The sequence below is a fragment of the Salvelinus fontinalis genome, chromosome 11 (genome assembly GCF_029448725.1).
Source record: "Salvelinus fontinalis isolate EN_2023a chromosome 11, ASM2944872v1, whole genome shotgun sequence".
Lineage (NCBI taxonomy): Eukaryota > Metazoa > Chordata > Actinopteri > Salmoniformes > Salmonidae > Salvelinus > Salvelinus fontinalis.
In genome coordinates this window covers 7,526,251-7,549,341 of record NC_074675.1, presented here as the reverse complement: position 1 = coordinate 7,549,341, position 23,091 = coordinate 7,526,251, and the positions used below count along the sequence as shown (strand labels likewise).

The following is a 23,091-nucleotide window of genomic DNA, read 5'->3' as shown; positions in this document are numbered from 1 at the left end:
AGCCTTCCCAGAAGAGTGGAGGCTGTTATAGCAGCAATGTTCCAACATCTAGTGGAAAGCCTTCCCAGAAGAGTGGAGGCTGTTACAGCAGCAAAGAGGGCGGGACCAACTCCATATTAATGCCCATGATTTTGGAATGAGATTATTGGACGAGCAGGTTTCCACATACTGTTGGTCATGTGGTATACGATGAGCTATTCTATAGGTCACTAAGGTCTTGATGTTACTCTGTGTTGATGGTTTTTGTTGCTATGAGGAAACACATCCATAAGGGTCATTATAGAACCTACTAGATGAGTCTCTTCAATGAGGAGAATAGAGGGTAGGAGGGAGGAAAAACACAAACACTACCTTCCCTCTCCAATGAAAAACAAGAGTGCTTCTCATTTATAAAAGCCTCTGATGTCCGTGTCTCACTTACTTCAACCAATGTGTTCGTCATAGTGACGTTGTGATCGAGCTGCTACTCCCTCTCGGTTCAGAACAGTGCGTGCCTCAGAACCCTGAGATAAACGTCTGTACGCAGCGCCGGTACCGGGACGCCGCTCCAACAGATCCACATTTGAATAGAGCTACAGAGTGGAAAACGGTCAAACGTCTATTGATGCGTCCTGCTCGATTTTTTTTTTAACTCTTCGCTTGGTCGTAGTGTAATGTAGACTTCAAGAGATTCGATTTTTCAAAGGGATTATTGTTATTTTTCTTTAAAGGGTCAACTTCAACAACCACTTTATAAATCGGAAGGGAATCAAACCGCAATTATGAATGATATTAAACTTGCGGTTTTGGGAGGCGAAGGAGTCGGGAAATCAGGCAAGACAAATGTTTTACCTGTCATGTAAAAACATTTTGTTCGTTTGGTTTGGCAGATTGTTTGTCCAAATGTGTACATTGTTCGTAGGCTATTGATTTTATATATAACTATCGTATTCCTTCCTCAGCTCTCATCGTTCGATTCCTGACGAGGCGATTTATCGGCGAATATGCCTCATCATCAGGTGAGGTTTCTAACCTGCTGCTAGTTTGCTACAATAGACGTGTGTAACATGAATACCACTTCATGCTAATTATTATGAAACAATCTGTAAAAAAAAATTAGGATAATTTAAACTTGCAAATGTTTTGTTTTCCAATTGATCTTTGATCCATGTCATTGCTTTTACGCATCATTACGCACGTCCAGTTGTGACATAATTACGTAATTGTTCGATTTCCTGATGTTACCAAGTGAACACATTGTCCTTCATCAGATGGTCGGTGATTGGCTACTTCTATCAGAAGTATTGTTTAGTTGTATTGTCAGCTACATGTTGTATTGTACATTTTGGATAATTTGTATTAAATATTTTAGGTTACAGTGATTCAAAATAAAAGTATCTAGTCAATATTGGTATTAGTCTGTGTGTTGTCATTATTTAATATTGATCATATTTCTATGGATATAAAGGTTGAATAACACTCCTCCGGGCAGTAGGTTAGATAGTGACTGTTGTGGAAACTGGACTTTACCCTAGCTTCATTTTATTCATTTTTTCATTCATCTAATTATTGTCATTTTCTCCCCTCTCTTTCACTCCCCCATCTCTCTCTCTCTCTCTCTCTCTCTCTCTCTCTCTCTCTCTCTCTCTCTCTCTCTATCCCCCTCTCTCTCTCTCTCTCTCTATCCCCCTCTCTCTCTCTCTCTCTCTATCCCCCTCTCTCTCTCTCTCTCTCTATCCCCCTCTCTCTCTCTCTATCCCCCTCTCTCTCTCTCTCTCTCTATCCCCCTCTCTCTCTCTCTCTCTCTCTCTCTATCCCCCTCTCTCTCTCTCTCTCTCTCTCTCTATCCCTCTCTCTCTCTCTCTCTCTCTCTCTCTCTCTCTCTCTCTCTCTCTCTCTCTCTCTGTCTCTATCCCCCTCTCTCTGTCTCTGTCTCTTTCTCTCTCTGTCTCTCTCTCTTTCACTCCCCATCTCTATCTCTCTCTTTCTCTCTCTCTCTCTCTCTCTCTATCCCCCCCCTCTCTCTCTCTCTCTATCTGTTTCTTTCTCCCTCTCTCTCTGTCTCTCTGTCTCGCACTCTCTCTCCTTCCCTCTCTCTCTCATGCAGAATGCATATACAGAAAGCGTCTGTCTATTGATGGTAGACAGCTGAATCTAGAACTCTATGATCCATGCTCACAGGTGAGTTGAAAGGAGGAGGGGAACCACGTGATGACCATCATGTGTATTATCACAATTCAATGATCTGAGTGGCCACCCATTGACATGTATGAACAGCGCTTTATACGCTAAAGAAAAGCCATCTCTCATACCCAATATTCCTCTATTTGAAATGTATGGTACAGGATAAGAAATGTATGGTACAGGATCTGAAATGTATGGTACAGGATAATAAATGTATGGTACAGGATAATAAATGTATGGTACAGGATAATAAATGTATGGTACAGGATGAGAAATGTATGGTACAGGATAAGAAATGTATGGTACAGGATAAGAAATGTATGGTACAGGATAAGAAATGTATGGTACAGGATAAGAAATGTATGGTACAGGATAAGAAATGTATGGTACAGGATAAGAAATGTATGGTACAGGATAAGAAATGTATGGTACAGGATAAGAAATGTATGGTACAGGATAAGAAATGTATGGTACAGGATCTGAAATGTATGGTACAGGATAAGAAATGTATGGTACAGGATAAGAAATGAATGGTACAGGATAAGAAATGTATGGTACAGGATAAGAAATGTATGGTACAGGATCTGAAATGTATGGTACAGGATAAGAAATGTATGGTACAGAATAAGAAATGTATGGTACAGGATAATGAAGTCAGTGTAGTGAAAACCCCTAACAGAGTAATCAATCTCACTTATTGTGCCCAGCCAAGCATGCAGCAATGCCTCTCCTCCCTCTTTCCCTGTCTCCCTTTTCCCTGTCTCCCTCCCTCTTTCCATCCCTCCCTCCCTTCCTCTTTCCCTGCCTGTCTCCCTGCCTCTTTACCTCCCTCTTTCCCTGTCTCCCTCCCTCTTTCCCTGTCTCCCTCCCTCTTTCCCTGTCTTCCTGCCTCTTTCCCTCTTTCCCTGCCTCCCTGCCTCTTGCCCTGTCTCCCTTCGTCTCTGTCTCCTCCCTCTCTCTCTCTCTCTCCCTGTCTCTCTAACCTTTTCTTATATAGTCACAGCCAAAATTCTGCACTGCATTCAATACATCACTGTAAATCAGACCAGAACCATTTCCCCCACAGTTAATACATCACTGTAAATCAGACCAGAACCATTTTCCATAGTTAATACATCACTGTAAATCAGACCAGAACCATTTCCCACAGTTAATACATCACTGTAAATCAGACCAGAACCATTTTCCATAGTTAATACATCACTGTAAATCAGACCAGAACCATTTCCCACAGTTAATACATCACTGTAAATCAGACCAGAACCATTCCCCCCCCAGTTAATACATCACTGTAAATCAGACCAGAACCATTTCCCATAGTTAATACACCACTGTAAATCAGACCAGAACCATTTCCCCCCCAGTTAATGCATCACTGTAAATCAGACCAGAACCATTTTCCATAGTTAATACATCACTGTAAATCAGACCAGAACCATTTCCCACAGTTAATACATCACTGTAAATCAGACCAGAACCATTTCCCCCCCAGTTAATACATCACTGTAAATCAGACCAGAACCATTTCCCCCACAGTTAATACATCACTGTAATTCAGACCAGAACCATTTCCCCCCCAGTTAATAGATCACTGTAAATCAGACCAGAACCATTTCCCCCCCAGTTAATAGATCACTGTAAATCAGACCAGAACCATTTCCCCCATAGTTAATACATCACTGTAAATCAGACCAGAACCATTTCCCACAGTTAATACATCACTGTAAATCAGACCAGAACCATTTCCCCCACAGAAGGAAGACTTTTTGAATTTCCTCTGAAGTGACAGGAGCGTTACCACTAGGAGTTGGATGGATGTTTGCGATAACAAAGTGGATATGGCCAGAAGTGGGCGAAGGCAACCTTGGATTATAATTAAGCAATATGGCCAGAGGATGTGTGGTATATGGCCAATATACCACGGCTAAGGGATGTTCTTAAGCATGACGCAACGCAGAGTGCCTGGATACAGCACTTAGCCGTGGTATATTGGTCATATACCACAAACCCCCGAGGTGCCTTATTGTTATTATAAACTAGTTACCAATGTAATTACAGCAGTAAAAATAATTGTTTTGTCATACCCGTGGTATACGGTCAGCCAATCAGCATTCAGGGCTCGAACCACCCAGTTTATAATTATGATTCATCAAAGTAGGATGAAAGCTATTATTTCAGCATATGAAGTCAGATCACTTAGTGAAGGCTGAGGTAACTTTACATCGGAGGACAGGCTTAGTGGAGGCTGAGGTAACTTTACATCGGAGGACAGGCTTAGTGGAGGCTGGGGTAACTTTACATTGGAGGACAAGCTTAGTGGAGGCTGAGGTAACTTTACATCGGAGGACAGGCTTAGTGGAGGCTGGGGTAACTTTACATCGGAGGACAGGCTTAGTGGAGGCTGGGGTAACTTTACATCGGAGGACAGGCTTAGTGGAGGCTGGGGTAACTTTACATCGGAGGACAGGCTTAGTGGAGGCTGGGGTAACTTTACATCGGAGGACAGGCTTAGTAGAGGCCGGGGTAACTTTACATCGGAGGACAGGCTTAGTGGAGGCTGGGGTAACTTTACATCGGAGGACAGGCTTAGTGGAGGCTGGGGTAACTTTACATCGGAGGACAGGCTTAGTAGAGGCCGGGGTAACTTTACATCGGAGGACAGGCTTAGTGGAGGCTGAGGTAACTTTACATCGGAGGACAGGCTTAGTGGAGACTGGGGTAACTTTACATCGGAGGACAGGCTTAGTGGAGGCTGGGGTAACTTTACATCGGAGGACAGGCTTAGTGGAGGCTGGGGTAACTTTACATCGGAGGACAGGCTTAGTGGAGGCTGGGGTAACTTTACATCGGAGGACAGGCTTAGTGGAGGCTGGGGTAACTTTACATCGGAGGACAGGCTTAGTAGAGGCCGGGGTAACTTTACATCGGAGGACAGGCTTAGTGGAGGCTGAGGTAACTTTACATCGGAGGACAGGCTTAGTGGAGGCTGGGGTAACTTTACATCGGAGGACAGGCTTAGTGTAGGCTGGGGTAACTTTACATCGGAGGACAGGCTTAGTGGAGGCTGGGGTAACTTTACACCGGAGGACAGGCCCGTTGTAATGAACAGAATGGGGTTTCTCTCATTCCATTCTAGCCTTATTCTACTCCAGCCATTTCATTGAGCCCACCCTCCCTTCACCAGCCTCCACTGGTGTGTATCAGATTGCTTGGTTATAGCTACATGTCCTTGCTGTTTGTGTTGCTCTGCAGGCCTGTGAGGGGAAGTCAACTCTGACCGACCAGATGCACTGGGCTGATGGCTTCGTAGTGGTCTATGACATCAGTGACCGCTCCTCCTTCATCAAGGCTAAAGCCGTAGTACACCTGATCAGAGAGTTAAACCTGGGAGTGGCCAAAAGGTAACCACTCACCTGTACAGTCCATCTACTCAACTATACAGTCCATCCACTCACCTGTCCAGTCCATCCACACACCTGTACAGTCCATCCACTCACCTGTACAGTCCATCCACTCACCTGTACAGTCCATCCACACACCTGTACAGTCCATCCACACACCTGTCCAGTCCATCCACACACCTGTCCAGTCCATCCACACACCTGTCCAGTCCATCCATACACCTGTACAGTCCATCTACCCACCTGTCCAGTCCATCCACGCACCTGTCCAGTCCATCTACTCACCTGTCCAGTCCATCCACTCACCTGTCCAGTCCATCCAGTCACCTGTCCAGTCCATCTACTCACCTGTCCAGTCCATCTACTCACCTGTCCAGTCCATCTACTCACCTGTCCAGTCCATCTATCCACCTGTCCAGTCCATCTACTCACCTGTCCAGTCCATCCACTCACCTGTCCAGTCCATCCACACACCTGTCCAGTCCACCCACTCACCTGTCCAGTCCGTCCACTCACCTGTCCAGTCCGTCCACTCACCTGTCCAGTCCGTCCACTCACCTGTCCAGTCCGTCCACTCACCTGTCCAGTCCGTCCACTCACCTGTCCAGTCCATCTACTCACATGTCCAGTCCATCCACACACCTGTCCAGTCCATCCACTCACATGTCCAGTCCGTCCAGTCCATCCACTCACCTGTACAGACCTCCACGTTCAAAAAGGTAGACTCTCACACTGATACAAACATTCCATCCACTTGCAACAGGGGGAGGAGTGGAGGCAGTGGGCCTGATATTCCATTTGCTTGGCATAGGGGGAGAGTGGAGGCAGTGGGCCTGATATTCCATCCACTTGGCATAGGGGGAGGAGTGGAGGCAGTGGGCCTGACATTCCATCCACTTGGCATAGGGGGAGGAGTGGAGGCAGTGGGCCTGATATTCCATCCACTTGGCATAGGGGGAGAGTGGAGGCTGTGGGCCTGATATTCCATCCACTTGGCATGGGGGGAGAGTGGAGGCAGTGGGCCTGACATTCCATCCACTTGGCATGGGGGGAGAGTGGAGGCTGTGGGCCTGATATTCCATCCACTTGGCATAGGGGGAGGAGTGGAGGCAGTGGGCCTGATATTCCATCCACTTGGCATAGGGGGAGGAGTGGAGGCAGTGGGCCTGATATTCCATCCTATTATTGTCACTGTACATCAATAGGTTGGACATTGATGTGGGTTTAACAGCCGCCCACACTGCCCAACAACTGATACATCGTTAGTAATCCCATTGATAGATTCTACCACAGAGATTCAACTCTCTGGCTCCTGTCCATGTGACAATTATTTAGCATCCTATTTTTTAATTCAGAGGCAAGATCTATTGTCTGTATGACCTTCAGTTCCTGCTGGTAGTATTCCAATACACCACTAACTCATCATTCTGCCCCCATGCCAATCCTCTAGTAAATATCTAGCCGCTATTGAATTCTCCTGTCGCTATGAGAATTCTATTGCTGTTGAGGTGTCTTATGTCATCTCTCTATTATGGCTGAACTGATTGTTGGAATGTTTTTACTAGTGGTCTTCTAGGGATGAGGGAACATCTGTCTAGTGGGATGAGGGATCATCTGTCTAATGGTCTTCCAGGGATGAGGGACCATCTGTCTAATGGGGATGAGGGACCATCTGTCTAATGGGGATGAGGGACCATCTGTCTAATGGGGATGAGGGACCATCTGTCTAATGGGGATGAGGGACCATCTGTCTAATGGGGATGAGGGACCATCTGTCTAATGGGGATGAGGGACCATCTGTCTAATGGGGATGAGGGACCATCTGTCTAATGGGGATGAGGGACCATCTGTCTAATGGGGATGAGGGACCATCTGTCTAATGGGGATGAGGGACCATCTGTCTAATGGGGATGAGGGACCATCTGTCTAATGGGATGAGGGAACATCTGTCTAATGGTCTAATGGGATGAGGGACCATCTGTCTAATGGGATGAGGGATCATCTATCTAATGGGATGAGGGAACATCTGTCTAATGGGGATGAGGGAACATCTGTCTAATGGTCTAATGGGGATGAGGGAACATCTGTCTAATGGGATGAGGGAACATCTGTCTAATGGTCTAATGGGGATGAGGGAACATCTGTCTAATGGGGATGAGGGAACATCTTTCTAATGGTCTAATGGGGATGAGGGAACATCTGTCTAATGGGGATGAGGGAACATCTTTCTAATGGTCTAATGGGGATGAGGGACCATCTGTCTAATGGGATGAGGGACCATCTGTCTAATGGGATGAGGGAACATCTGTCTAATGGTCTAATGGGATGAGGGAGCATCTGTCTAATGGTCTAATGGGATGAGGGAGCATCTGTCTAATGGTCTAATGGGATGAGGGAGCATCTGTCTAATGGTCTAATGGGGATGAGGGAACATCTGTCTAATGGTCTAATGGGATGAGTGAGCATCTGTCTAATGGTCTAATGGGATGAGGGAGCATCTGTCTAATGGGATGAGGGACCATCTGTCTAATGGGGATGAGGGACCATCTGTCTAATGGGGATGAGGGAACATCTGTCTAATGGGATGAGGGAACATCTGTCTAATGGTCTAATGGGGATGAGGGAACATCTGTCTAATGGGATGAGGGAACATCTGTCTAGTGGTCTTCTAGGGTTGAGGGAACATCTGTCTAGTGGTCTTCTAGGGATGAGGGAACATCTGTCTAATGGGGATGAGGGAACATCTGTCTAATGGTCTAATGGGGATGAGGGAACATCTGTCTAATGGTCTAATGGGATGAGGGAGCATCTGTCTAATGGTCTAATGGGATGAGGGAGCATCTGTCTAATGGGATGAGGGAGCATCTGTCTAATGGGATGAGGGACCATCTGTCTAATGGGGATGAGGGAACATCTGTCTAATGGGATGAGGGAACATCTGTCTAATTGTCTAATGGGGATGAGGGAACATCTGTCTAATGGGATGAGGGAACATCTGTCTAGTGGTCTTCTAGGGTTGAGAGAACATCTGTCTAGTGGTCTTCTAGGGATGAGGGAACATCTGTCTAATGGGGATGAGGGAACATCTGTCTAATGGTCTAATGGGGATGAGGGAACGTCTGTCTAATGGTCTAATGGGATGAGGGAGCATCTGTCTAATGGGGAAGAGGGAACATCTGTCTAATGGGGATGAGGGAACATCTGTCTAATGGGGATGAGGGAACATCTGTCTAATGGTCTAATGGGATGCGGGAGCATCTGTCTAATGGTCTAATGGGATGAGGGAGCATCTGTCTAATGGGATGAGGGAGCATCTGTCTAATGGTCTAATGGGATGAGGGAGCATCTGTCTAATGGTCTTCTGGGGATGAGGGAACATCTGTCTAATGGGATGAGGGAACATCTGTCTAATGGTCTAATGGAGATGAGGGAACGTCTGTCTAATGGTCTAATGGGGATGAGGAAACATCTGTCTAATGGTCTAATGGGGATGAGGGAACGTCTGTCTAATGGTCTAATGGGGATGAGGGAGCATCTGTCTAATGGGATGAGGGAGCATCTGTCTAATGGTCTAATGGGATGAGGGAGCATCTGTCTAATGCGATGAGGAAACATCTGTCTAATGGTCTAATGGGGATGAGGGAACATCTCTCTAATAGTCTAATGGGGATGAGGGAACATCTATATAATGGTCTAATGGGGATGAGGGAACATCTGTCTAATAGTTTAATGGGGATGAGGGAACATCTATCTAATGGTCTAATGGGGATGAGGGAACATCTATCTGATGGTCTAATGGAGATGAGGGAACATCTGTCTAATGGGGATGAGGGAACATCTGTCTAATAGTCTAATGGGGATGAGGGAACATCTGTCTAATAGTCTAATGGGGATGAGGGAACATCTGTCTAATGGTCTAATGGGATGAGGGACCATCTGTCTAATGGGGATGAGGGAACATCTGTCTAATGGTCTAATGGGATGAGGGAACATCTGTCTAATGGTCTAATGGGGATGAGGGAACATCTATCTAATGGTCTAATGGGGATGAGGGAACATCTGTCTAATGGTCTAATGGGGATGAGGGAACATCTGTCTAATAGTCTAATGGGGATGAGGGAACATCTATATAATGGTCTAATGGGGATGAGGGAACATCTGTCTAATGGTCTAATGGGGATGAGGGAACATCTGTCTAATAGTCTAATGGGGATGAGGGAACATCTATCTAATGGTCTAATGGGGATGAGGCAACATCTATATAATGGTCTAATGGGGATGAGGGAACATCTGTCTAATAGTCTAATGGGGATGAGGGAACATCTATATAATGGTCTAATGGGATGAGGGAACATCTGTCTAATGGTCTAATGGAGATGAGGGAACATCTGTCTAATGGTGATGAGGGAACATCTGTCTAATGGGATGAGGGAACATCTGTCTAATGGTCTAATGGGGATGAGGGAACATCTGTCTAATGGGGATGAGGGAACATCTGTCTAATGGGGATGAGGGAACATCTGTCTAATGGGGATGAGGGAACATCTGTCTAATGGTCTAATGGGATGAGGGAACATCTGTCTAATAGTCTAATGGGATGAGGGAATCATCTGTCTAATAGTCTAATGGGGATGAGGGAACATCTATCTAATGGTCTAATGGGATGAGGGAACATCTGTCTAATGGTCTAATGGGATGAGGGAACATCTGTCTAATAGTCTAATGGGGATGAGGGAGCATCTGTCTAATGGTCTAATGGGATGAGGGAACATCTGTCTAATGGGGATGAGGGAACATCTGTCTAATGGGGATGAGGGAACATCTGTCTAATGGGGATGAGGGAACATCTGTCTAATGGGATGAGGGAACATCTGTCTAATGGGGATGAGGGACCATCTGTCTAATGGTCTAATGGGATGAGGGACCATCTATCTAATGGTCTAATGGGGATGAGGGAACATCTGTCTAATGGGGATGAGGGAACATCTGTCTAATGGGGATGAGGGAACATCTGTCTAATAGTCTAATGGGGATGAGGGAACATCTATCTAATGGTCTAATGGGGATGAGGCAACATCTATCTAATGGTCTAATGGGGATGAGGGAACATCTGTCTAATGGTCTAATGGGGATGAGGGAACATCTGTCTAATAGTCTAATGGGGATGAGGGAACATCTGTCTAATGGTCTAAGGGAACATCTGTCTAATGGTCTAATGGGATGAGGGAACATCTGTCTAATGGTCTAATGGAGATGAGGGAACATCTGTCTAATGGGGATGAGGGAACATCTGTCTAATGGGATGAGGGAACATCTGTCTAATGGTCTAATGGGATGAGGGAACATCTGTCTAATGGGGATGAGGGAACATCTGTCTAATGGGGATGAGGGAACATCTGTCTAATGGTCTAATGGGATGAGGGAACATCTGTCTAATAGTCTAATGGGATGAGGGAACATCTGTCTAATAGTCTAATGGGGATGAGGGAACATCTGTCTAATGGTCTAATGGAGATGAGGGAACATCTGTCTAATGGGGATGAGGGAACATCTGTCTAATGGGATGAGGGAACATCTGTCTAATGGTCTAATGGGATGAGGGAACATCTGTCTAATGGGGATGAGGGAACATCTGTCTAATGGGGATGAGGGAACATCTGTCTAATGGGGATGAGGGAACATCTGTCTAATGGGGATGAGGGAACATCTGTCTAATGGGGATGAGGGAACATCTGTCTAATGGGATGAGGGAACATCTGTCTAATGGGGATGAGGGACCATCTGTCTAATGGTCTAATGGGATGAGGGACCATCTATCTAATGGTCTAATGGGGATGAGGGAACATCTGTCTAATGGGGATGAGGGAACATCTGTCTAATGGGGATGAGGGAACATCTGTCTAATGGGGATGAGGGAACATCTGTCTAATGGGGATGAGGGAACATCTGTCTAATGGGGATGAGGGAACATCTGTCTAATGTTCTTTTGGGGACGAGGGAACATTTTTGTAACGGTCTTCTGGTAATGAGGGAACATCTCTCTTATGGTCTTCTGGGTAATGAGGGAACATCTCAATGTACTGAGTCTTCACACATACTGTAAATGCCACACCGAAATAGTTTGTGGACAACAACATAGACCTACAGTTTAGCATGGACACATACGGTGACGATACTCTCACCTCTCCGTCGTGGCTGAGGTCACATAGGTTACAGATACTCTGACCTCTCCGTCGTGGCTGAGGTCGCATAGGTTACAGATACTCTCACCTCTCTGTCGTGGCTGAGGTCACATAGGTTACAGATACTCTCACCTCTCCGTCGTGGCTGAGGTCACATAGGTTACAGATACTCTGACCTCTCTGTCGTGGCTGAGGTCACATAGGTTACAGATACTCTCACCTCTCCGTCGTGGCTGAGGTCACATAGGTTACAGATACTCTGACCTCTCCGTCGTGGCTGAGGTCACATAGGTTACAGATACTCTCACCTCTCCGTCGTGGCTGAGGTCACATAGGTTACAGATACTCTCACCTCTCCGTCGTGGCTGAGGTCACATAGGTTACAGATACTCTCACCTCTCCGTCGTGGCTGAGGTCACATAGGTTACAGATACTCTCACCTCTCCGTCGTGGCTGAGGTCACATACGTTACAGGTACTCTGACCTCTCTGTCGTGGCTGAGGTCACATAGGTTACAGATACTCTCACCTCTCCGTCGTGGCTGAGGTCACATAGGTTACAGATACTCTCACCTCTCTGTCGTGGCTGAGGTCACATAGGTTACAGATACTCTCACCTTTCCGTCGTGGCTGAGGTCACATAGGTTACAGATACTCTCACCTCTCCGTCGTGGCTGAGGTCACATAGGTTACAGATACTCTCACCTCTCTGTCGTGGCTGAGGTCACATAGGTTACAGATACTCTCACCTCTCCGTCGTGGCTGAGGTCACATAGGTTACAGATACTCTCACCTCTCTGTTGTGGCTGAGGTCACATAGGTTACAGGTACTCTCACCTCTCCGTCGTGGCTGAGGTCACATAGGTTACAGATACTCTCACCTCTCCGTCGTGGCTGAGGTCACATAGGTTACAGGTACTCTGACCTCTCTGTCGTGGCTGAGGTCACATAGGTTACAGATACTCTCACCTCTCCGTCGTGGCTGAGGTCACATAGGTTACAGGTACTCTGACCTCTCTGTCGTGGCTGAGGTCACATAGGTTACAGATACTCTCACCTCTCCGTCGTGGCTGAGGTCACATAGGTTACAGGTACTCTGACCTCTCTGTCGTGGCTGAGGTCACATAGGTTACAGATACTCTGACCTCTCCGTCGTGGCTGAGGTCACATAGGTTACAAATACTCTGACCTCTCCGTCGTGGGTGAGCTCACATAGGTTACAGATACTCTCACCTCTCCGTCGTGGCTGAGGTCACATAGGTTACAGATACTCTCACCTCTCCGTCGTGGCTGAGGTCACATAGGTTACAGATACTCTCACCTCTCCGTCGTGGCTGAGGTCACATAGGTTACAGGTACTCTGACCTCTCTGTCGTGGCTGAGGTCACATAGGTTACAGATACTCTCACCTCTCTGTCGTGGCTGAGGTCACATAGGTTACAGATACTCTCACCTCTCCGTCGTGGCTGAGGTCACATAGGTTACAGGTACTCTGACCTCTCTGTCGTGGCTGAGGTCACATAGGTTACAGATACTCTGACCTCTCCGTCGTGGCTGAGGTCACATAGGTTACAAATACTCTGACCTCTCCGTCGTGGGTGAGCTCACATAGGTTACAGATACTCTCACCTCTCCGTCGTGGGTGAGCTCACATAGGTTACAGATACTCTCACCTCTCCGTCGTGGCTGAGGTCACATAGGTTACAGATACTCTGACCTCTCCGTCGTGGCTGAGGTCGCATAGGTTACAGATACTCTCACCTCTCTGTCGTGGCTGAGGTCACATAGGTTACAGATACTCTCACCTCTCCGTCGTGGCTGAGGTCACATAGGTTACAGATACTCTGACCTCTCTGTCGTGGCTGAGGTCACATAGGTTACAGATACTCTCACCTCTCCGTCGTGGCTGAGGTCACATAGGTTACAGATACTCTGACCTCTCCGTCGTGGCTGAGGTCACATAGGTTACAGATACTCTCACCTCTCCGTCGTGGCTGAGGTCACATAGGTTACAGATACTCTCACCTCTCCGTCGTGGCTGAGGTCACATAGGTTACAGATACTCTCACCTCTCCGTCGTGGCTGAGGTCACATAGGTTACAGATACTCTCACCTCTCCGTCGTGGCTGAGGTCACATACGTTACAGGTACTCTGACCTCTCTGTCGTGGCTGAGGTCACATAGGTTACAGATACTCTCACCTCTCCGTCGTGGCTGAGGTCACATAGGTTACAGATACTCTCACCTCTCCGTCGTGGCTGAGGTCACATAGGTTACAGATACTCTCACCTCTCTGTCGTGGCTGAGGTCACATAGGTTACAGATACTCTCACCTCTCCGTCGTGGCTGAGGTCACATAGGTTACAGATACTCTCACCTCTCTGTTGTGGCTGAGGTCACATAGGTTACAGGTACTCTCACCTCTCCGTCGTGGCTGAGGTCACATAGGTTACAGATACTCTCACCTCTCCGTCGTGGCTGAGGTCACATAGGTTACAGGTACTCTGACCTCTCTGTCGTGGCTGAGGTCACATAGGTTACAGATACTCTCACCTCTCCGTCGTGGCTGAGGTCACATAGGTTACAGGTACTCTGACCTCTCTGTCGTGGCTGAGGTCACATAGGTTACAGATACTCTCACCTCTCCGTCGTGGCTGAGGTCACATAGGTTACAGGTACTCTGACCTCTCTGTCGTGGCTGAGGTCACATAGGTTACAGATACTCTGACCTCTCCGTCGTGGCTGAGGTCACATAGGTTACAAATACTCTGACCTCTCCGTCGTGGGTGAGCTCACATAGGTTACAGATACTCTCACCTCTCCGTCGTGGCTGAGGTCACATAGGTTACAGATACTCTCACCTCTCCGTCGTGGCTGAGGTCACATAGGTTACAGATACTCTCACCTCTCCGTCGTGGCTGAGGTCACATAGGTTACAGGTACTCTGACCTCTCTGTCGTGGCTGAGGTCACATAGGTTACAGATACTCTCACCTCTCCGTCGTGGCTGAGGTCACATAGGTTACAGGTACTCTGACCTCTCTGTCGTGGCTGAGGTCACATAGGTTACAGATACTCTCACCTCTCCGTCGTGGCTGAGGTCACATAGGTTACAGGTACTCTGACCTCTCTGTCGTGGCTGAGGTCACATAGGTTACAGATACTCTGACCTCTCCGTCGTGGCTGAGGTCACATAGGTTACAAATACTCTGACCTCTCCGTCGTGGGTGAGCTCACATAGGTTACAGATACTCTCACCTCTCCGTCGTGGGTGAGCTCACATAGGTTACAGATACTCTCACCTCTCCGTCGTGGCTGAGGTCACATAGGTTACAGATACTCTGACCTCTCCGTCGTGGCTGAGGTCACATAGGTTACAGATACTCTGACCTCTCCGTCGTGGCTGAGCTCACATAGGTTACAGATACTCTCACCTCTCCGTCGTGGCTGAGGTCACATAGGTTACAGATACTCTCACCTCTCCGTCGTGGCTGAGGTCACATAGGTTACAGATACTCTCACCTCTCCGTCGTGGCTGAGGTCACATAGGTTACAGATACTCTCACCTCTCCGTCGTGGCTGAGGTCACATAGGTTACAGATACTCTCACCTCTCCGTCGTGGCTGAGGTCACATAGGTTACAGATACTCTCACCTCTCCGTCGTGGCTGAGGTCACATAGGTTACAGATACTCTCACCTCTCCGTCGTGGCTGAGATCACAGGTTACAGATACTCTCACCTCTCCGTCGTGGCTGAGATCACATAGGTTACAGATACTCTCACCTCTCCGTCGTGGCTGAGGTCACAGGTTACAGATACTCTCACTTCTCCGTCGTGGCTGAGCTCACATAGGTTACACATACTCTCACCTCTCCGTCGTGGCTGAGGTCACATAGGTTACAGATACTCTCACCTCTCCGTCGTGGCTGAGGTCACATAGGTTACAGATACTCTCACCTCTCCGTCGTGGCTGAGGTCACATAGGTTACAGATACTCTCACCTCTCCGTCGTGGCTGAGGTCACATAGGTTACAGATACTCTCACCTCTCCGTCGTGGCTGAGGTCACATAGGTTACAGATACTCTCACCTCTCCGTCGTGGCTGAGGTCACATAGGTTACAGATACTCTCACCTCTCCGTCGTGGCTGAGGTCACAGGTTACAGATACTCTCACCTCTCCGTCGTGGCTGAGGTCACATAGGTTACAGATACTCTCACCTCTCCGTCGTGGCTGAGGTCACAGGTTACAGATACTCTCACTTCTCCGTCGTGGCTGAGCTCACATAGGTTACAGATACTCTCACCTCTCCGTCGTGGCTGAGGTCACATAGGTTACAGATACTCTCACCTCTCCGTCGTGGCTGAGGTCACATAGGTTACAGATACTCTCACCTCTCCGTCGTGGCTGAGGTCACATAGGTTACAGATACTCTCACCTCTCCGTCGTGGCTGAGGTCACATAGGTTACAGATACTCTCACCTCTCCGTCGTGGCTGAGGTCACACAGGTTACAGATACTTTCACCTCTCTGTCGTGGCTGAGGTCACATAGGTTACAGATACTCTCACCTCTCCGTCGTGGCTGAGGTCACATAGGTTACAGATACTCTCACCTCTCCGTCGTGGCTGAGGTCACATAGGTTACAGATACTCTCACCTCTCCGTCGTGGCTGAGGTCACATAGGTTACAGATACTCTCACCTCTCCGTCGTGGCTGAGGTCACATAGGTTACAGATACTCTCACCTCTCCGTCGTGGCTGAGGTCACATAGGTTACAGATACTCTGACCTCTCCGTCGTGGCTGAGGTCACATAGGTTACAGATACTCTCACCTCTCCGTCGTGGCTGAGGTCACATAGGTTACAGATACTCTCACCTCTCCGTCGTGGCTGAGGTCACATAGGTTACAGATACTCTCACCTCTCCGTCGTGGCTGAGGTCACATAGGTTACAGATACTCTCACCTCTCCGTCGTGGCTGAGGTCACATACGTTACAGGTACTCTGACCTCTCTGTCGTGGCTGAGGTCACATAGGTTACAGATACTCTCACCTCTCCGTCGTGGCTGAGGTCACATAGGTTACAGATACTCTCACCTCTCTGTCGTGGCTGAGGTCACATAGGTTACAGATACTCTCACCTCTCCGTCGTGGCTGAGGTCACATAGGTTACAGATACTCTCACCTCTCCGTCGTGGCTGAGGTCACATAGGTTACAGATACTCTCACCTCTCTGTCGTGGCTGAGGTCACATAGGTTACAGATACTCTCACCTCTCCGTCGTGGCTGAGGTCACATAGGTTACAGATACTCTCACCTCTCTGTTGTGGCTGAGGTCACATAGGTTACAGGTACTCTCACCTCTCCGTCGTGGCTGAGGTCACATAGGTTACAGATACTCTCACCTCTCCGTCGTGGCTGAGGTCACATAGGTTACAGGTACTCTGACCTCTCTGTCGTGGCTGAGGTCACATAGGTTACAGATACTCTCACCTCTCCGTCGTGGCTGAGGTCACATAGGTTACAGGTACTCTGACCTCTCTGTCGTGGCTGAGGTCACATAGGTTACAGATACTCTCACCTCTCCGTCGTGGCTGAGGTCACATAGGTTACAGGTACTCTGACCTCTCTGTCGTGGCTGAGGTCACATAGGTTACAGATACTCTGACCTCTCCGTCGTGGCTGAGGTCACATAGGTTACAAATACTCTGACCTCTCCGTCGTGGGTGAGCTCACATAGGTTACAGATACTCTCACCTCTCCGTCGTGGCTGAGGTCACATAGGTTACAGATACTCTCACCTCTCCGTCGTGGCTGAGGTCACATAGGTTACAGATACTCTCACCTCTCCGTCGTGGCTGAGGTCACATAGGTTACAGGTACTCTGACCTCTCTGTCGTGGCTGAGGTCACATAGGTTACAGATACTCTCACCTCTCCGTCGTGGCTGAGGTCACATAGGTTACAGGTACTCTGACCTCTCTGTCGTGGCTGAGGTCACATAGGTTACAGATACTCTCACCTCTCCGTCGTGGCTGAGGTCACATAGGTTACAGGTACTCTGACCTCTCTGTCGTGGCTGAGGTCACATAGGTTACAGATACTCTGACCTCTCCGTCGTGGCTGAGGTCACATAGGTTACAAATACTCTGACCTCTCCGTCGTGGGTGAGCTCACATAGGTTACAGATACTCTCACCTCTCCGTCGTGGGTGAGCTCACATAGGTTACAGATACTCTCACCTCTCCGTCGTGGCTGAGGTCACATAGGTTACAGATACTCTGACCTCTCCGTCGTGGCTGAGGTCACATAGGTTACAGATACTCTGACCTCTCCGTCGTGGCTGAGCTCACATAGGTTACAGATACTCTCACCTCTCCGTCGTGGCTGAGGTCACATAGGTTACAGATACTCTCACCTCTCCGTCGTGGCTGAGGTCACATAGGTTACAGATACTCTCACCTCTCCGTCGTGGCTGAGGTCACATAGGTTACAGATACTCTCACCTCTCCGTCGTGGCTGAGGTCACATAGGTTACAGATACTCTCACCTCTCCGTCGTGGCTGAGGTCACATAGGTTACAGATACTCTCACCTCTCCGTCGTGGCTGAGGTCACATAGGTTACAGATACTCTCACCTCTCCGTCGTGGCTGAGATCACAGGTTACAGATACTCTCACCTCTCCGTCGTGGCTGAGATCACATAGGTTACAGATACTCTCACCTCTCCGTCGTGGCTGAGGTCACAGGTTACAGATACTCTCACTTCTCCGTCGTGGCTGAGCTCACATAGGTTACACATACTCTCACCTCTCCGTCGTGGCTGAGGTCACATAGGTTACAGATACTCTCACCTCTCCGTCGTGGCTGAGGTCACATAGGTTACAGATACTCTCACCTCTCCGTCGTGGCTGAGGTCACATAGGTTACAGATACTCTCACCTCTCCGTCGTGGCTGAGGTCACATAGGTTACAGATACTCTCACCTCTCCGTCGTGGCTGAGGTCACATAGGTTACAGATACTCTCACCTCTCCGTCGTGGCTGAGGTCACATAGGTTACAGATACTCTCACCTCTCCGTCGTGGCTGAGGTCACAGGTTACAGATACTCTCACCTCTCCGTCGTGGCTGAGGTCACATAGGTTACAGATACTCTCACCTCTCCGTCGTGGCTGAGGTCACAGGTTACAGATACTCTCACTTCTCCGTCGTGGCTGAGCTCACATAGGTTACAGATACTCTCACCTCTCCGTCGTGGCTGAGGTCACATAGGTTACAGATACTCTCACCTCTCCGTCGTGGCTGAGGTCACATAGGTTACAGATACTCTCACCTCTCCGTCGTGGCTGAGGTCACATAGGTTACAGATACTCTCACCTCTCCGTCGTGGCTGAGGTCACATAGGTTACAGATACTCTCACCTCTCCGTCGTGGCTGAGGTCACACAGGTTACAGATACTTTCACCTCTCTGTCGTGGCTGAGGTCACATAGGTTACAGATACTCTCACCTCTCCGTCGTGGCTGAGGTCACATAGGTTACAGATACTCTCACCTCTCCGTCGTGGCTGAGGTCACATAGGTTACAGATACTCTCACCTCTCCGTCGTGGCTGAGGTCACATAGGTTACAGATACTCTCACCTCTCCGTCGTGGCTGAGGTCACATAGGTTACAGATACTCTCACCTCTCCGTCGTGGCTGAGGTCACATAGGTTACAGATACTCTCACCTCTCCGTCGTGGCTGAGGTCACATAGGTTACAGATACTCTCACCTCTCCGTCGTGGCTGAGGTCACATAGGTTACAGATACTCTCACCTCTCCGTCGTGGCTGAGGTCACATAGGTTACAGATACTCTCACCTCTCCGTCGTGGCTGAGGTCACATAGGTTACACATAGGTTATATCTGAAAAGGCACCCTTTTCCCTATAAAAAGAGAGCAATACTTTGGACTGCTTCTTGACGACATTTTGACATGACTCTGGTCAGAAATAGTGTCATGTGAATGGAATAGGGCGCCATTTCTGATGCCCCACAGTCTTTAAATGGCACTACCATTTTCTCAACCTGTCCTCCTGGTTGGTCTTGTCTTACATCCAGGGACTCGTTATGTCCGTCCTTATTGTGTCTCGTATATTTTGATTTCCTTGCTCACCCTGTCTTCCTCCTCCTCCTCCTCCTCCTCTCTCTCCCCTCTCAGGGATGCAGACACGCTGGTGTTCCTGGTGGGTAACAAGCAGGACCTGTGCCACGTGAGGGAGGTGCGTCGAGAAGAAGGCCAGCGCCTGGCAGCCGAGTCCCAGTGCCAGTTCTACGAGCTCTCTGCGGCAGAACACTACCAGGAGGTGGTCCTCATGTTCTCGAAGATGGTCCACAACGCCAGCCTGGGGGGCAAGGCCAAGGAGAGGAGACGGAGACCTAGTGGCTCCAAGTCCATGGCCAAACTCATCAATAATGTCTTCGGGAAGCGGAGGAAATCAGTGTGAAGGGGAGATAGGAGGGTCAAGGGTTACCCCAGGACTAATGAAGCCTTGTTACTTTGTTTCTCCCCCTGGGACTGTTGTTGAATGGTGAAAGGGATTATGGGAAAAGGTCAGTAACGTTGAATGGACCCACCACCAACAACATGGGCTTCACCTACTTACTTGCTGTTGCTATTATTATTGTCGATCATGAAAACGGGTGGGAAAATGGTCAATAATCATTAGACCCCCACCAACCTACACTCCTCTGGTTGCCAACCACCAAGTGACAGCGAGATGTGAGAGGTGGTATAAATGGTTCTACACTTAAAACAGAGCTTATTGGACTGATAGGACTGCTGCTGCTCACTGTCTGACTGTCTCGTGCTTACCATGCTCTAAGGTCTCTACTATATATATACACACACACACACACACACACACAAATTATATCACAGGTAGACTCCATTATTAGCTATGTAAAGTAAATGACACCACGGGGAGACTCCATTATTAGCTATGTAAAGTAAATGATACCACAGGGAGACTCCAGTATTAGCTATGTAAAGTAAATGATGGCACAGCAAGACTCCATTATTAGCTATGTAAAGTAAATGATACCACGGGGAGACTCCATTATTAGCTATGTAAAGTAAATGATACCACAGGGGAGACTCCATTATTAGCTATGTAAAGTAAATGATGGCACAGCAAGACTCCATTATTAGCTATGTGAAGTAAATGATACCACGGGGAGACTCCATTATTAGCTATGTAAAGTAAATGACACCACGTGGAGACTCCATTATTAGCTATGTAAAGCAAATGATACCAAGGGGAGACTCCATTATTAGCTATGTAAAGTAAATGATACCACGGGGAGACTCCATTATTAGCTATGTAAAGTAAATGACACCACAGGGAGATTCCATTATTAGCTATGTAAAGTAAATTACACCAAGGGGAGACTCCATTATTAGCTATGTAAAGCAAATGATACCACAGGGAGATTCCATTATTAGCTATGTAAAGCAAATGATACCACAGGGAGATTCCATTATTAGCTATGTAAAGTAAATTACACCAAGGGGAGACTCCATTATTAGCTATGTAAAGTAAATGACACCACGGGGAGACTCCATTATTAGCTATGTAAAGCAAATGATACCACAGGGAGATTCCATTATTAGCTATGTAAAGTAAATTACACCAAGGGGAGACTCCATTATTAGCTATGTAAAGTAAATGACACCACGGGGAGACTCCATTATTAGCTCTGTAAAGTAAATGACACCACGGGGAGACTCCATTATTAGCTCTGTAAAGTAAATTACACCACGGGGAGACTCCATTATTAGCTATGTAAAGTAAATGACACCACAGGGAGACTCCATTATTAGCTATGTAAAGTAAATGATACCACGGGGAGACTCCATTATTAGCTATGTAAAGTAAATGACACCACAGGGGAGACTCCATTACTGGCCCTATTGCCTCGACTGCTCACTGCATGCCACAGTGGCAGACACAGTCCATTTTTCATACATCTTTCATTATGACTGATATGTGTCCCAAATAGAACCCTATTTCCCTATATCATGCACTATGTTTGACCGGGCCCTATAGGCCCTTATCGAAAGTAGTGCACTAAATAGGGAACAGGGTGCCGTTTGGGATGCTAGCCTGAATACTGCTACTGAAGAGAGCCAGCAGTTTATTGGCATGGAGGTTGTTTTTGGGGGGAAATTCTTTCTGTGGTTACTGTTTCCATGGAAAGGTAATGTATCATAACATAATAAATGTCTGTCTGTTTAGGTCCATCTTCATGTTGTTTAATTGTTCACTGGAATAAAGTCTTAATTATAAACTCTATACGATAACGTAAAACTATAATAAACACTGTAATCAAGTCTGGTTGTGGTTTTATGGAGGTGTGTGTGTGGAGAGTGTGGTGTGTGTGTGTGTGAGGATCACCACAGTTGATCTTTGTGTCAGGTTTCATCCTCCTGTTCTCTGAACTTAACAACAAGGCACATCAATCACTTTGTGATGACTGAGGCTGACCATGCATGACCTCAGTGTATTGATGTTACCTACCAACTCAACCCAAAATGTCCTCAAGGAGTTACTCAACCCGACGACTCCCCAAGGAGTTACTCAACCCGATGTCTCCCCAAGGAGTTACTCAACCCAATGACTCCCCAAGGAGTTATTCAACCCAATGACTCCCCAAGGAGTTACTCAACCCAATGACTCCCCAAGGAGTTATTCAACCCGATGTCTCCCCAAGGAGTTACTCAACCCGATGTCTCCCCAAGGAGTTACTCAACCCGACGTCTCCCCAAGGAGTTACTCAACCCGACGTCTCCCCAAGGAGTTACTCAACCCAACGACTCTCCAAGGAGTTACTCAACCCAATGACTCCCCAAGGAGTTACTCAACCCAATGACTCCCCAAGGAGTTACTCAACCCAATGACTCCCCAAGGAGTTACTCACCCCAACGTCTCCTCAAGGAGTTACTCAACCCAACGTCTCCTCAAGGAGTTACTCAACCCAACGTCTCCCCAAGGAGTTACTCAACCCAACGTCTCCCCAAGGAGTTACTCAACCCAACGTCTCCCCAAGGAGTTACTCAACCCAATGACTCCCCAAGGAGTTACTCAACCCACTGTCTCCCCAAGGAGTTACTCAACCCAATGACTCCTCAAGGAGTTACTCAACCCAATGACTCCCCAAGGAGTTACTCAACCCGATGTCTCCCCAAGGAGTTACTCAACCCAACGTCTCCCCAAGGAGTTACTCAACCCAACGTCTCCCCAAGGAGTTACTCAAGCCAACGACTCCCCAAGGAGTTACTCAACCCAATGACTCCTCAAGGAGTTA

At 47.8% G+C, this 23,091-nt stretch overlaps 1 protein-coding gene across 1 annotated transcript; it reads left to right on the top strand.

Moving 5' to 3' along the window:
• The first annotated feature begins 477 nt into the window (after positions 1-477).
• rergla (RERG/RAS-like a) lies at positions 478-22,116 on the top strand. Its single transcript, XM_055937285.1, has 5 exons — positions 478-813; positions 942-998; positions 2,087-2,160; positions 5,416-5,564; positions 19,946-22,116. Exons 1-5 carry the CDS (start codon positions 762-764, stop codon positions 20,229-20,231), a joined length of 618 nt encoding a protein of 205 aa, XP_055793260.1. The 5' UTR covers positions 478-761; the 3' UTR covers positions 20,232-22,116.
• The last annotated feature ends 975 nt before the right edge of the window (positions 22,117-23,091 follow it).